This window comes from Paralichthys olivaceus, chromosome 17 (genome assembly GCF_024713975.1).
Source record: "Paralichthys olivaceus isolate ysfri-2021 chromosome 17, ASM2471397v2, whole genome shotgun sequence".
NCBI lineage: Eukaryota > Metazoa > Chordata > Actinopteri > Pleuronectiformes > Paralichthyidae > Paralichthys > Paralichthys olivaceus.
This window is the reverse complement of record NC_091109.1, coordinates 17,444,695-17,460,592: the sequence shown is the minus strand read 5'-3', so window position 1 is coordinate 17,460,592 and position 15,898 is coordinate 17,444,695. Positions and strand designations below refer to the sequence as shown.

Here is a 15,898-nt window from a genome sequence, read left to right as displayed (position 1 = left end):
AGGGGGAGGAGGCGGGTGGAGGAGAAAGGGGGAGGTTGCAGAAAAGGGAGGAGGCGGGGTGAGGGTTCCACAGGTTCACAGTGAGGACAGTGCAGTGATTCCTGTCCTGACGCGTTCTTGTCAAAACAACATTTATTACTCATCCACACTGAAACCAGCCGACGTCCAAACACCAGCTCTTTGATGGTCGGCTGCCGGGTTCTCACTCTGAGGCTCTGGACCCAGGTGAAGACTCTGCTGCACCTGAGGACGTTTGTTTTCTATAACGTCAGTTTAATCTGAATAAAAACAGAAGCAGGTTCTTCCTCAGTCTGATTATTCACATTCATGTTTTCAGAAGCTTGAACAGAGAAACTTGTTCCTGAGGTAAAACAGCTGCATGACGATCTCTGACTCTGGACCGCAGATGAAAAGGTCGTGGAGATGCAGATGTCACATGTAATTGGCATGACGACACTCATATGTTCATCTTGACACCTTTCTATGGACAACAAAATTCCGATAAGATACTGAACCTGCATAAAGTCATGAACCCTCCTCCTCCATGCTAGTAGATGGGACATGGACCTAACTAAAAAGGTGTGAATGCGATACGCTGATATCCAGGTTAATGTTGCCTCTCAATGTCAGACGTTTGTTTGATAAACTTCATTTATATAAATAGTCTCAGTGTATTAAACAGCAGGAAACGTTCTTTCTCTTCATGTCATGTTTATTTGAGTCAGATGGAGAAAATAACACATCACATCATCATCAGCTCAGTCTGCTTCATGTTTCTGACAATAAATAACTCAACAACACAAACAGTCGTCTGTAACAACCTGACATTTGTTAGAATAAAAACTTAACGATTTCACTTTAATTGAGACTGAAGCTTTGAACAAACTGCATTCATCGGTGTTTCTGAGGCTTTCAGCCAATATCATGGTCTTCCTCACTTCACTGAGCTTCTGAACTCACTGAGGAAAAACACGACACAGAAACACTTTGTGTTGAGGCCGTTTTTAAATTCATGAAATGTTGTGTACAAAAGTTACACTCGTTATCCTGAAGAGGGCGCAAGAGGGAGGCTGAGGTGTCCGAGATAAAAATTTATTTTCCTCTGAGAACGGAAAAACACAAATGTTTGCACAAATCTTTGTCCTGATGATCCACATCAGTTGCTCTGTCTAAAGTTCATTTGGATCGTCTGCAGTAACAGAAGCAGTTGTACTACAGTCACCGCGCTAACAGAGGTGGAGGTAGAGCTGCGTCAGTATTCGTCGTAGCGGTACGTGTTGGGGTAGGCGTAGCGGTAGTCGTAACCATCTGCCCGCTCTGTTTTGGTCTGCAGAGGTTCAGGCTGAAATGACAGAGACTTGATGACTCCTCCAGATTCCTCCGTCACCTTCACCTCAGTGGAGTACAATGAGGAGGAGGCGGCATCCTCCATCAGCGATGAGCAGCCGGGGAGGCCGGGTTTGGGCGGAGCACACGGCTGATAGGACGGTAGGCCTGCCGGAGGTTTGGGACACGTCTGGTAGGGAGGGAGCGTCGCAGGAGGCTTCGGACACGGCTGATAGGAAACCTGAAGAGGATCAGGAACAGTGTGATTGGGACAGGAAGGGTTAAAGTGGTTATTGTCTCTTGACCGTTACATTTTCATATTATAATATAAACTATAAACTGAAAACCTGACAGCTCTGAGCGTAACGTCTCCAGGTGTGAACTGTGTCGTCACATGTCTGGGAAAAGTAGAGGAAGCGATGCAGCTTCAGTTTAAAATGTTTCTCTGTGGGACAATAAAATATGTGACACACCAAGAGACGTGACCTCGACCTGACGGCCCTGGACTCTCCACCCTTCTGTCTTCTCATTGGCTCACAAACCAGATCTAAGATCCGGCGGACCCTCATATCCCAGCTCACCTTGGTTGTCGTGGTGATGATTGTCTGCAGCGCTGCGGGGGACCCTGGGGCGTTGCTGGGGTAACGACAGGGGTACTCAGCACTGTAGTAATGGTGGTTGTCTCCGTAGGGAGCGGAGCTCTTCAGCAGCTCCTTCCAGCCTGGAGGATGTTTGGTCTGAGGGTCAAAGGTCGAGGAAGAGGAGGACAGAGGAGCTGCCGATGAAGATGAGGAGGATCCCAGGACTGGAGCCACCCTGCACACAGAACACAATCTGTTTTAAGTCTGTTTAGACTGTCAAGGTGTCAGAAACTAGTTTAGACCTTGTCTGACAGAACCTGGTCTCAGGGTGATCAGATCTGGTTCATACTGTTTTTGCTTGGTTCTACAATCTGGTTTTAACCTGTTCTCTCTCACAATGTTTAGGTTCAGTTTAGACACATTCAAAGAATCGGAGCATGTTTAACACTTGTTTTCATTTCCCAGACCTGTTCGAGAGTACAAATCTGGATTCTAGGTTGCACCAGTTTTCCTCCATTCAGAATTAGATTTAATCTTAAAAAACATAAAATTGTTTAGGTATTTTGGTCAAATGTGTTCACACTGACAGTATCTGGTCCAGGGTTGAAACTGGTTCAGGATATGGTTTGGATGTATGTGAGGCTGACCTGGGGTCACAGAGGTCAGTGGTCACTGGATACGAAGGGGATGTCAGGTACCCTTGGAACTCGTAGCCAGGCCGGCCCATGTAAAGCCTGGGATTGGCTGGTTTCTGCAGTGTGGGTGGGGCTTCTCCCAGTGCATTGTGGGGGTTGTAGTAGGGCTCTGGGCCCTGGAATGCTGGGTAATGCTGAGGAAAGTTTGGTTCTATGAAGGAGATTCTGTCTGCTGGTTCGACGCAGGAGAGGAGGGCGGGGCCTAGAGCCTTAAGCAGGAAAACAACAAATAATAAACAATAAACAACAACATTCACAAACAGCTGTTGTTGTTATTGTTATTGTTGTTATCGTCAACCTGTGTTTCAATCAGTCGTCTCTTGGGTGTGAACGGAGGTGAACTGACTCGTCTCTTCACTGAACTTCTTCTAGCTTCAGTCTCAGACTTGGACTCAGGTCTGGGGTGATCGTGGACCCCTTTAGCCTGAAAGACAACCAACACAACATGAATACAGTGGACGACATGATCAGCTACAGAAGAAACAACTAGTGCTGAGCTTAGACCCGTTCAGAACCAGGACCTGGCACAAACCTGTTGGATCAGGTTCAACTATTGAGGTGTCCAGACTCTGGTTTAGATCTGGACTTCTGACTTCACAGGCAAGAAGTCTAATAGCTTGTTAGCTTAGTTGGAATGCTAAGCTCTGTTAGCATGTGTGTGTGTGTGTGTGTGTGTGTGGGGGGGGGGGTGGGGGGGGGTGTTAGGATGCAGACCTGGAAGAAGATGGCTTTTCCGTCCACTCTCCAGAAGTTGGTGACGGGGTAACCGCTGTGACCGCGACATGGCAACAACTCCAGAGCAGCGTTACAGCTCGGACACAGTTTCTCTGAAACACACAGAGTCCGTCAGTGAAGCAGCAGCACAGGAGGCTTCAGTTCACATCTGCTTCAGTTCACATCAGTTCACATCTGCTTCAGTTCACATCTGCTTCAGTTCACATCTGCTTCAGTTCACATCTGCTTCAGTTCACATCAGTTCACATCTGCTTCAGTTCACATCTGCTTCAGTTCACATCTGGTTCTGGTTTCAGTCTTTCTTACTTTGCTGCTTCTGCCGGGCCTTGTCGCAGATGGCGGGGCGGAGCTGCAGTCTGGACCCATCAGGTAGCGTGCAGCCTCGAGAACAGACCACCACCCCGAGACATGACTTCTTCAGGATCTGACAGTTGTGGTTGTTGGTGTTTCTCATCGCCCAGCCGGAAAGATGCCGCTGAGCATTTTTATCTTCAGCTGGAAAATAAAGACCCACTGTTAGATACTGTTAGCTGAAACTGTTAGCTTAGATACTAACTCTGTTAGCTTAGATACTAACTCTGTTAGCTTGGACTGTTAGCTTAGATACTAACTCTGTTAGCTTAGATACTAACTCTGTTAGCTTAGATACTAACTCTGTTAGCTTAGATACTAACTCTGTTAGCTTGGACTGTTAGCTTAGATACTAACTCTGTTAGCTTAGATACTAACTCTGTTAGCTTAGATACTAACTCTGTTAGCTGGAACTGTTAGCTTAGATACTAACTCTGTTAGCTTAGATACTAACTCTGTTAGCTTAGATACTAACTCTGTTAGCTGAAACTGTTAGCTTAGATACTAACTCTGTTAGCTTAGATACGAACTCTGTTAGCTTGGACTGTTAGCTTAGATACTAACTCTGTTAGCTTAGATACTAACTCTGTTAGCTTAGATACTTACTCTGTTAGCTTGGACTGTTAGCTTAGATACTAACTCTGTTAGCTTAGATACTAACTCTGTTAGCTGGAACTGTTAGCTTAGATACTAACTCTGTTAGCTTAGATACTAACTCTGTTAGCTTGGACTGTTAGCTTAGATACTAACTCTGTTAGCTTAGATACTAACTCTGTTAGCTTAGATACTAACTCTGTTAGCTGAAACTGTTAGCTTAGATACTAACTCTGTTAGCTTAGATACTAACTCTGTTAGCTTAGATACTAACTCTGTTAGCTGAAACTGTTAGCTTAGATACTAACTCTGTTAGCTGAAACTGTTAGCTTAGATACTAACTCTGTTAGCTTAGATACTAACTCTGTTAGCTTGGACTGTTAGCTTAGATACTAACTCTGTTAGCTTAGATACTAACTCTGTTAGCTGAAACTGTTAGCTTAGATACTAACTCTGTTAGCTTAGATACTAACTCTGTTAGCTTGGACTGTTAGCTTAGATACTAACTCTGTTAGCTTGGACTGTTAGCTTCTGGATCAGGACATTTGAATTTGACAGATTTGTTTGTTTAATGTCTTTGTTAATAAAGTTTCTCACCACTGTAGATGTAACGAACATAACCGTCTGTCCACTCCTGGAACAGGTCGAACTGCTTGGTGTCCTGCACACAGACAGGTGAGCAGAGAGACAGGTGGACACACAGACAGAGAGACAGGTGGACACAGACAGGTGAGCAGAGAGACAGGTGGACACACAGACAGGTGAGCAGAGAGACAGGTGGACACACAGACAGGTGAGCAGAGAGACAGGTGGACACACAGACAGGTGAGCAGAGAGACAGGTGGACACACAGACAGGTGAGCAGAGAGACAGGGGGACACACAGACAGGTGAGCAGAGAGACAGGTGGACACAGACAGGTGAGCAGAGAGACAGGTGGACACAGACAGGTGAGCAGAGAGACAGGTGGACACAGACAGGTGAGCAGAGAGACAGGGGGACACACAGACAGGTGAGCAGAGAGACTTATTTATTTTGATCAAATATAAAATGGTGGTTTTCTGAATGAACTCATGTTGAACATAACAAACTAATCGTGTCTGAAATTAAACGTCAACTTTAAATAATTGAGTTCAGTCAAACTCTATTTTTCACGTCATGATTTATTGTTAACATGAGAGATATTGATCAGTGATCAGATTCTGGATCAGCTGAGTCTTAGTTTGATGTTTTAGTTTCACTGAAAACAAAATATAAAAACCAGTTTTTACTGTTTGAGTGAAAACAAAGTGAAGAGTCGAATCAGCACACACACACACACACACACACACACACACACACACACACACACACACAACCTTCACACAACCTTGAAATAAAACCTGACAACACACAGTTGATCTTCATCGTGTTAGTTTCTTACATTATTGTGAGAATATTCAATTATAACTGTCCCACACATTTACACTGAATATGAATTGTTATTGTAATTTGAATGTATTTTTAAAACAGAACATTCTAATTACTGTTTTAATTAATTCATATAATATATGTAATCATCATGATCAAACATATTTAATTTAAATAATAAAACGAGAAAAAACTTTTTTTTGTCAAAACCAGAGATGAACCCTCTAAAGATAATTATAGATTATAGATTATAATCTAATAATAGAATAAACACGAATTATAACCCTTAAAATAGGACGGAGCAGGAGGAGAAAATAAAACAATGAAATGAAAATTTAAAATGTGACATTTTTAAAGGTTAGTTTTTATAAAGTACAGAATTTGGTTGAAGGCTCTGATTTTTGAGTTTGACGTTTGAATACCATGAAGAAAAGTTTTATATTGAAATAAATCTAAATAAATACAAACATTTTAAAATGATGATGTTTGGAAAGAATATTTAATATATTCAAAAAAATATGTAAAACAAGAAATAAAATGCAATTTATGTATATTTTATTGAATAATGCTGCGTGTTAGAATTGTCATCAAAAAGACTAAAGCTAAAGAAAATTACTATTAGATTTTTTGATCATTACAGGATTTACTGAATAGATGAATTTAAACATAAAATAGTTTCATCATCTCAGAGTTTTTCTAAAAAAACTAAAAGGAGAAAATTGAAAAGATCTTTAACAAACTTATTAACAGACGATGTTTTGATGAGAACATGTTGATAACTGATCAATAATCAAAGTGCAGACTCCTCCAGAAAACACTTGATTCTATTGTATTTGTTTTATATAGTATTATATATATATAGTATATATTTTATACATATGAAATAAAAAGTATTTATTACAAACACGTTTCTGATGCTAGGATTTAAATGAAGTTTCACTTTCACTGAGTTTATTAGATTTTGTCATTTATTTTTCAGTAAAGATCAATATTTCATGTTCAGGGTAGAAGCAGCTTTGATTATTGGTCAGTTATTGATCAACATGTTCAGTTGAGAAAAGAAAAACTTATTTAAACGTATTTCATTGTATTTTTTTATTGTAGCTTATATTTAATTGTATCTTGTATTTAATTGTATATTTTATTTCATTATATCGTAAATTGAGATGTATATTTTATAAATTTGTATAGTTTATTTAATTGTATATAATATACAATAAATCCTATCGTCCTGTGTCTGATTTCTTTCAGTGAAAAGTAACATGTGTAAATTGTTAAGGAAACAAGTATATTTTACAATATTTATACTTTCTGGTTTTTCAAATACAAAAATTCTTTAATTCAATGTGATTGAAGTTTATTTATATATATTATATTTATAGATACAATATGTATATAATATATATATATTTTTTCATATTTGTATTTTATTTGACCATTTAAAATTCGTCTGCAAATGAAATGATGTAGTAAAGATGAAGTGATTCAGTGAATATCGATCAGTTACCTGCGGTAGTTTGGGGTCGTTGATGTCCCACGTTGACTTCATCCCGACCGAACACACACAGTCCGTCTCCTCCCGCTCCTCCGCCCGGGACATCCTCCAGGTCCTGGTTTCTGATCCGGATCCTTCGGATCCTGTTTAAGTCCAGATTTGGTTCAGATGTAGACTCAGACCTGAACCTGTGTGAAACTTTTAAAACCAGACGGTTTTTTTATTAAAAAGTTTAAATCCTTTCGTGTGTCCTGAGTCCTGAGCGCGTGCACCTCCGGTGAGTCTCAGGTAGAAGTGACGGGACAGGTGAGAGAGGGAGAGAGAGGGAGCGAGGGAGAGAGAGAGAGGGAGAGAGAGTGTGTCAGTGTGTGTCAGTGTGTGTGTGTGTGTTACAAACAGTTCACTGTTTCTCCCAAAACAGATAAAACTCATTAGTCATCAATTAAGAGAACAGCTTCTACCTGTCTGTCTCTAACCTGTCTGTCTCTCACCTGTCTGTCTCTCATCTGTCTGTCTCTAAACAGTCTGTCTCTAACCTGTCTGTCTCTCACCTGTCTGTCTCTCATCTGTCTGTCTCTAAACAGTCTGTCTCTAAACAGTCTGTCTCTAACCTGTATGTCTCTAAACAGTCTGTCTCTAACCTGTCTGTCTCTCACCTGTCTGTCTCTCATCTGTCTGTCTCTAACCTGTCTGTCTCTCATCTGTCTGTCTCTAACCTGTCTGTCTCTAACCTGTCTGTCTCTCACCTGTCTGTCTCTCATCTGTCTGTCTCTAAACAGTCTGTCTCTAACCTGTCTGTCTCTCACCTGTCTGTCTCTCACCTGTCTGTCTCTAACCTGTCTGTCTCTAACCTGTCTGTCTCTCATCTGTCTGTCTCTCACCTGTCTGTCTCTCACCTGTCTGTCTCTAACCTGTCTGTCTCTAACCTGTCTGTCTCTAACCTGTCCATCTCCACACTCACACATCAGACTCACTTTAATCAAGCTGAGGGTTTAAAGGGAAGAATTATTTTTAATCATATGTAGAACCAGTGTGAAGTTTGGTCTGAAGCTGCATATATGTATATATAATATATACATGTATATGTATATATAATATATATATATATATATATATATATATATATATATATAACATGATTCATGATGTCATATATATATTTATATATATATGACATCATGAATTGTATTCATGTCAAGTTGTATTATATATTTATATATATATTTATATATATAATACAACTTGATTCATGTTAAATGGATGAATTCACACATGAAACCTTTCTTTTCTTTATCGTTAGTATGATTTCACACTGATATCCCTCCGATGTCGCGGGACTACTTTGTGTCTCTGCGCAGCCTCGAGGCTGTGATGAGTTAATTGACTGCAGCTGAGCGCGCTCCCGACACACTCACAGTGGCAGAGAAGAAGAACGATGGTGAGTAAAGTGAAGACTGTTCATATTTAAATGTTATGTTTCCCTCATGTCGGGGGGGGGGGGGGGGGGGGGGGTCACGAGTTAAAGTACATGAACTCATCATGTGTTAAACAGTGTTTATTTAGTCACAGGCTGCAGCGCCCCCTGTTGTCTGTCTGCAGCACCATCATACATCCTGCGTGTGCATTACACACAAATATATATATAAATATATATATTATATATATATATGTGTGTGTGTTTCTGTGGTGTTTTATATATATATACTGTATATGTGTGTACATGTGTGTGTCAGTTCCAGGTGCAGCTGCAGGACTCTCTGATTGGTGGAGACTCGTATCACCTGGTTTCTCTTCTTCAGTCTGAAGGTCTGAGCAGCTCCACCCTCAACACTCTGGACCAATGGGTTACCAAGGTAACAACACCAGCTGGTCACCGTGGAAATGGCTGTAGTCTGTTTTACCATCTCTCAATGAATCGTGAATTTGATTCATGGTCACATAAGGTCACATGACCTCCTCTGTCACTTGACCTCTGCAGGATCTGTGTGGGTGTGGTTTCAGCAGAGTCGTGGTCGTGTTGAAGTCTTTACGGATCCTGTCCGAGAACAGAGGCGACGCTCAGACGCTCGTAAATCATGGACTGACCACAAAAGTAATCTATTACTATACTCTACAGTACTCTAATACTTTACTGAGTAAAGACTATTGATCAGTTCAGATGAGTTGGTTTGTTTATGTGTGGTTGTTTACTCTTTGTGTGTTTGTTTGTTTATGTGTGGTTGTTTTCTCTTTGTGTGTTTGTTTGTTTATGTGTGGTTGTTTTCTCTTTGTGTGTTTGTTTGTTTATGTGTGGTTGTTTTCTCTTTGTGTGTTTGTTTGTTTATGTGTGGTTGTTTTCTCTTTGTGTGTTTGTTTGTTTATGTGTGGTTGTTTACTCTTTGTGTGTTTGTTTGTTTATGTGTGGTTGTTTACTCTTTGTGTGTTTGTTTGTTTATGTGTGGTTGTTTACTCTTTGTGTGTTTGTTTGTTTATGTGTTGTTGTTTGTTCAGGTGTTGTTGTGGTTCAAGGCTGTCTGTGACCTACTGACCTCTGACCTCCATAAAAGCTCCGCCCCCCTGCTGAGCCTGACTGAGGAGTTCTTCGACTTCTTCCTGGTGAGGAGCATGCTGGGAAATGAAAACCTCAGCAGACATAGTCACATGTGATCTGACCTGAGAACAGGTGACATCATCATTACAGATGTAACATGGACTGTACCTGAAACTGTCTCTCCCTCTGTCTGTCTGTCTGTCTCCCTCCGTCCCTCTGTCTGTCTGTCTGTCTCCCTCCGTCCGTTCGCTGTCTGTCTCCCTCCGTCCGTTCGCTGTCTGTCTCACTCCGTCTGTCTGTCTGTCTGTCTCCCTCCGTCCGTTCGCTGTCTGTCTCACTCCGTCTGTCTGTCTGTCTCACTCCGTCTGTCTGTCTGTCTGTCTGTCTCACTCTGTCTGTCTGTCTGTCTGTCTGTCTGTCTCTCAGGTCCTGTCTCAGGCGTCTCTCTCAGGTTTGTGATTTTAGTTCCGAGTTTATTTACTTTGAGTCACATGCTCCTGAACTCACCTGTCTGCCTGTCTATCTACCTGTCTCTCTCTCTCAGTCAGTCAGCTGTCTGTGGTTCTCCTTCAGTTGGCTCAGTTCACCCTGGAACCAAAAATCCACTTCCCACTGAGACTGGAGGTAACCATGGAGACAACTAATTCACTCAATGGTCTGTGCTGGTCTGTGCTGGTCTGTCCTGGTCTCTTCTGGTCTGTCCTGGTCTCTGCTTGTCTGTGCTGGTCTCTGACAGTCTGTTCTGATCTCTGATGGTCTGGTCTCTTGTTTCAGGCCATCAGAACCTTTAACAGCGTCCTGGAGTCTCTGAGCCGAGAGCAGCGGAGACTGATCCAGAACGAGCAGAACCAGAATAAGATACTGTAAGAAGCTGATACTTGTCTGGTCCTGAATCCTGTCGGGACTGTAAACCCTCCATTTTATACCTGTCTGTCTTTTTGCCTGTTCCCTTTCTGTGTGTCTGACTGTCTGACAGGGTGCAGGTCGCAGCAGCCGTCCTCACAGTCGGAGGTGGGTCTAAGCTCTGAGCTTTATTGAAACTGAGTCATCTGCAAAGAAGTGAAAACAAATGTAATGTTTGAAAGTGACCAGTAGGAGGCAGAACGTCAGTTGTTTTCTCATTCAGGCGGCCATGTTTGTAGTTCTAACTGTTGTTGTGGTTTGAGACTACGAGCTGCAGGTCAGCCTATCAGAGGCTCTGTGTCGTCTGACGCCCAAGAAGGATCGACAGCAGAGAGCCAGTCAGTGGTTCTGTAGTAGTGACATCAGCGGAGCATTCTGTGACATCAGAGACGGAGACTTTGAGGTGGTGAGTGGCTGTCTGTCTGAACACCTGTCTGTCTGAACACCTGTCTGTCTGAACACTGGTCTGTCTCTCAGGACTGCAGACGTTTCCTGAATTTTGTGAACCGTTACCATGGCGACCAGAGGAGGTGATAAACGAATGTTAAATATAACAATAACATTTTAACATATGACATCGTAGGAATAATCATTTGTTTCCTCTATGTTGTGTCTGACAGAATCTACACCTTCCCTTGTGTCCGGGCGTTTCTCGATTCCACTCAGGTGAAACATTTCATCCCCAAACATAAATCTCAGGTCACATGTTGACCTCATGGTCAATCCTGTTTTCTTCTTCTGTAGCTGTTTCCACCTAAAGACGACAAACTGGACGAGTTCTGGATCGATTTTAATGTCGGTTCAGGATGTGTGAGCTTCTTCGTCGATGAGCCTCAGGTATTTAACTCTACTACACACTCTTTGCTCTATTTTTTACAACGTGTGTTGTATGTTTGTTGTATGTTTGTTGTATGTTTCAGGGTTTCCTGTGGGGCTCCATCCACCTGCTCAGAGAGGATGTTGATAACTTCCGTCTTCAGGTCAAACACGATGGTCAGTGACTGAAAAATATTTAATTGTTAGCTGTTAGCTTTAGACAGTGCAGTCGTCAAGACCTTGTACAGTCGTCAAGACCTTGTACAGTCGTCATGGATTCGTACAGTCGTGAGCACTTCAGTGTTTCACTCATTATCACCATGGTAACATGGTGGATCAATAACTAATCAATGATCTTAAGAAGAAGAATTACTTTTATTGTCACGTTAACACTTTTACATGCATACATGAAATTGTTCTCCGCATTTAACCCGTCCAGTTGGCACCTGTTTAAACACACATAGAATAATTAATGATTGCATATAAACATTGAGATCCGTCTCCCACAAATGATAATGTGTTACCATGGTAACCATAGTCTCAGGAACCTCAGGAAGTTTATTTTTTAACCCATTTACTGGAAACTGTGTGTGTTCCCAGGAAGCACTGGGGCAGAGACAGTTCTCAGTGTCCAGCTGATAAATCCCATCATGCATCACAGCAGCCGAGGTCAGAGGGTGGAGTTGAGCTTCAACTGTGAACATCAGAGAGAACTGGAGGAGGCTGTGGAGAGAGTCTTTAAGGTACCTGTCTGTCTGTACCTGTCCACTCACCTGTCTGTCTGTCTGTCTGTTCACCTGTCTGTGTGTCTGTACCTGTCCACTCACCTGTCTGTCTGTTCACCTGTCTGTCTGTCTGTCTGTTCACCTGTCTGTCTGTCTGTCTGTTCACCTGTCTGTCTGTCTGTACCTGTCCACTCACCTGTCTGTCTGTTCACCTGTCTGTTCACCTGTCTGTGTGTCTGTACCTGTCCACTCACCTGTCTGTGTGTCTGTACACCTGTCTGTTCACCTGTCTGTGTGTCTGTATCTGTCCACTCGTCTGTGTGTCTGTTCACCTGTCTGTGTGTCTGTTCACCTGTCTTTGTGTCTGTATCTGTCCACTCGTCTGTGTGTCTGTTCACCTGTCTGTTCACCTGTCTGTGTGTCTGTATCTGTCCACTCGTCTGTCTGTCCACTCACCTGTCTGTGTGTCAGTACACCTGTCTGTTCACCTGTCTGTGTGTCTGTATCTGTCCACTCGTCTGTGTGTCTGTTCACCTCTCTGTGTGTCTGTTCACCTGTCTGTGTGTCTGTACCTGTCCACTCGTCTGTCTGTCTGCTCACCTGTCTGTCTAACATTTATTTAGCGTTAGTGTTGACCAACATTTGACCTGATCTTTAAACTCTAACAAAGTGTGAGTATTTTTCTGTCAGAGAGTGAAGAGCGCCCCCTGTGGCTCAGACACAGGTGATCCAGTCCAGTCCCCGCCCCCTGCAAAGAGACACGAGGGTCGATCGTACAACAGGAAGAAACCACAGAGCAAGAGTCAGCTGAAGAGTGAGCTCCACCTGCTGGACTCTGAGCATCATCACAGTCTCTGTTGGAGGATTTTATTTAATACAACAGAAACAAACATTGTGTGTGTGTGTGTGTGTGTGTGTGTGTGTGTGTGTGTGTGTGTGTGTGTGTGTGTGTGTGTGTGTGTGTGTGTGTAGTTCTGCCTCTCTCGTCTCCCAGCAGTGACGATGACTCCTCAGTGATGAAGGTGATCACACTGTAAACATCAGCTGACACATGAACAGGTCAAAAGTCAAAGCTCATAAACTCTTTGGGTTTTTTTCAGGCTCCAGGAAAAAGTCGAGCTGAGTTTCTGTTTGACCAGATCAGATCCTCGACTCCGACGTACGACTCAGGTCAGAGGTCACACACTCACCTGGTTTCACTTTGAGTCTCATGCCGGTTCTCACGCTGGGTCTCAATCCTGGTCTTGGATCTGGTAACACACCTGGTCACTCACCCAGTCTGGTTGGTTGGAGTGTTGCCACAAACCTGCTGACGTCTCAGATACTGAATTTTTAGCATTTGGTTGGATTCTGACGTGAACTTGTTGTTGAACATGCATCTCTTAGGTGTTCTTGTCAATGAGGAACCACAGGTCTCACAGGAACAGGAGTTTGCAGGAAGTAGTTCTCCGTTACAACAGGTAAATATCTGCATCTTTCCTTTCTGGCAAAATTGCATTTCCTGTTTCTCACCATGTTGTCTTGTTGTTTCAGGAAGTCTTCGGCCGAGAGAGGAAGAGAGTCGCTGCGGACTCAGGTCTTTGATTCTGTAATGCATCATCATTCACTTCCTGATTTCTGTGGTGGGGTTGTTCTTGTTGACACTGGAGGCGGAACTTCCTCAGTGGTCAAATTGTTTGATGATGTTGGTCTTACCTCAGGTTACCTGTCAGACCAAACTGAGGGCCCGACAGCCCATAAGAGGAGGGTGGAGTCTCAGACAGGAGGGGGGGAGCCTAATTCAGCAGTGACAGGTAATGAATCTTTCATTCTTTAGTAAATTATTTTAGTGACATTCACGTAAATCCACCTCACCTGGTCTCAGCGTGGTCACCTGAGGAGGCGGGGCCTCCCACAGAAGAGGAGGGGGTATTTGAAGAATGGGTGGAATCTAATGACAACAGGGAGGGGCCTGTGAATACACCGGGGTCTGGGCCGGAGTCAGAACTGACGTCTGACATCACGGCTGCTTTCAGAAGCTTCAAAGAACGACTGGAGCACAACTTCACCGTCAGTAGTCACATGGTCACTTTCTGGTTATTGATCATCAGCATCATGTTCTGACGTCAGCTGTTCTCAGGGCGGCTGGAGGACGATTCAAAACCAGGTTCTACTGTCGCTGAGAGAAAGTCAACAACAGGTGTCATCACTGCTCACAGCTGTCCATCAACACAGGTACCACCCACAGTAACATGGGCCCCGCCCACACAGACACGCCAGTCCAACACACCTGTGCACTGTAAAAAACCATTGTCCAATAACCAACTATAAAAATAACGTGTGTGTGTGTGTGTGTGTGTGTGTGTGTGTGTGTGTGTGTGTGTGTGTGTGTGTGTGTGTGTGTTAGGTTGTTGTTGCTGCAGAAGTTTGAGAACGATGTCACTGATCAACTAAAACAACTGGAAGAAAACTCAACAACCGTGAACAACATGAACACACAGATACTGGTACTGACCGACACACAGCCAATCATAATGATCGCCCCCTGGTGTCTGGCTGCAGTAAAGGTCGTAACCTGTCCTCCTCCATGTTAGCAGATGGGACGTGGCCCAAACTCAAAGTAGACGTTAGTTAAATGTTTCTGTCTCCGGTCGTCTTATTCTTTGAGGTTTGTTCAAGTGTCTGTTTGTGTTTGATCAGTTATTATCAGAGAAACCAGACGTCATGATTGACAGCTGTCATGGACTCAGCATTGGTTGAGAGTGTGTTTGGGCAGGGCCTCTGTACCACGATCACTACAGCACAGACTGTAAATGACGTCAGTTACTGACAGTTCCTGACGGACTCTGTAGTCCTGCTTTGTACCTAGTCCAGATCTTCGACCTGATCCAGGACCACTTCTGTTCCTCTTTGTCTTCCAGAGTTTTTTCCAGGATGAGATGCAGCGACTCGGCTCCTTCTGTGACGAACACCAGCAGCGGTCAGTCTGACCTTTGGCCCCTTCACTGTTCTGGATCAGCTTACTCTGTCACAATGCAGTTAGGAACCTGGTGACGGGACCCAGTTTAAACACGTTCAGACATTCATGATCTGATTTAAACCACTTTAAACAGCCTGGATCCAGATTCTGACACAATGAGCTCATATTTCAATTTAACCTGTTCACACTGTCAGGTTCTGTTTTAAACCAGGAGAATCTGGTTTGAAACCTCTTTGAAACCTTCAGGATCTGGTTTGGACGTGTTTAGACTGTTAGAATCTGGTTTGAATTTGGTTTGAATCTGGTATAAACAACCTGGTCTTTGTTGTTTTCAGGTTGAAATGTTTGGAGAATGGAGAAGCAGAAAATGCTTCTATTCAGTGAGAGAGAGAAGAGTTCGTCCAATCAGAGAAGTCTTCAGATCCAGTTTCAGTCGTCGTCTCTTGGGAATGAAAATCCAATCATCATCGTTACCACAACGTTTTCATATTTTTCTGATCTTTGAGTTTTTCGTGTTTCTACTTGATTTAAAGGAACAGATTCTTCTGACTGAAACTAATAAAGAAAATTAAAGAGTCTCTAAGTGTCTCTTTGTAGGACAGAGACTCTACTGCACCCTGGTGGTGAAGAGGAAGAACAGCTGTGGGTCGGACTCTGGTAATGACTGAAAGAACAAGATTCAGAATATAAAAGTAGAGTAAAGTTAAACCAATAGTTGAACCAGACTTAAACCTGAGCTCGGTTAAGGGTTCAGGCTCCTGAACAGAAATCTATATAAA

The 15,898-nt window shown here is 43.0% G+C and overlaps 2 protein-coding genes across 8 annotated transcripts; one reads left to right on the top strand and one right to left on the bottom strand.

The window, feature by feature from the left end:
* Positions 1–678: 678 nt before the first annotated feature.
* gcm2 (glial cells missing transcription factor 2) lies at positions 679–7,492 on the bottom strand. 3 transcript variants are annotated; one of them, XM_069513044.1, is made up of 9 exons: positions 7,199–7,492; positions 4,880–4,943; positions 3,644–3,832; positions 3,317–3,429; positions 2,901–3,026; positions 2,555–2,811; positions 1,908–2,142; positions 1,674–1,724; positions 679–1,567 (listed from the first exon to the last, which is right to left on the bottom strand). In XM_069513044.1, exons 1-9 carry the CDS (start codon positions 7,289–7,291, stop codon positions 1,253–1,255), a joined length of 1,443 nt encoding a protein of 480 aa, XP_069369145.1. In that variant the 5' UTR covers positions 7,292–7,492; the 3' UTR covers positions 679–1,252. The 3 variants fall into 3 exon arrangements, with proteins under 3 accessions (XP_069369145.1, XP_069369147.1, XP_069369146.1); XM_069513046.1 differs by lacking the exons at positions 4,880–4,943; positions 7,199–7,492 and adding an exon at positions 3,915–4,037; XM_069513045.1 differs by lacking the exon at positions 1,674–1,724 and having other exon boundaries at positions 681–1,567.
* Positions 7,493–8,478: 986 nt separating this feature from the next.
* sycp2l (synaptonemal complex protein 2-like) lies at positions 8,479–15,697 on the top strand. 5 transcript variants are annotated; one of them, XR_011238965.1, is made up of 25 exons: positions 8,479–8,624; positions 8,920–9,039; positions 9,165–9,278; positions 9,677–9,781; positions 10,143–10,167; positions 10,261–10,340; positions 10,491–10,579; positions 10,693–10,727; positions 10,883–11,025; positions 11,097–11,149; positions 11,240–11,285; positions 11,364–11,456; positions 11,540–11,612; positions 12,036–12,178; positions 12,851–12,974; positions 13,133–13,182; positions 13,261–13,330; positions 13,547–13,620; positions 13,694–13,736; positions 13,861–13,953; positions 14,025–14,209; positions 14,280–14,374; positions 14,547–14,765; positions 15,061–15,119; positions 15,455–15,697. XR_011238965.1 is itself a non-coding variant. In XM_069512663.1 (25 exons), the coding sequence occupies exons 1-25, from the start codon at positions 8,622–8,624 to the stop codon at positions 15,501–15,503; spliced, it is 2,061 nt and encodes a 686-aa protein (XP_069368764.1). In that variant the 5' UTR covers positions 8,479–8,621; the 3' UTR covers positions 15,504–15,697. The 5 variants fall into 5 exon arrangements, 3 of the variants coding, with proteins under 3 accessions (XP_069368764.1, XP_069368766.1, XP_069368763.1); XM_069512663.1 differs by having other exon boundaries at positions 10,883–11,022; positions 14,547–14,646; XM_069512662.1 differs by having other exon boundaries at positions 8,480–8,624; positions 14,547–14,646.
* Positions 15,698–15,898: the final 201 nt, after the last annotated feature.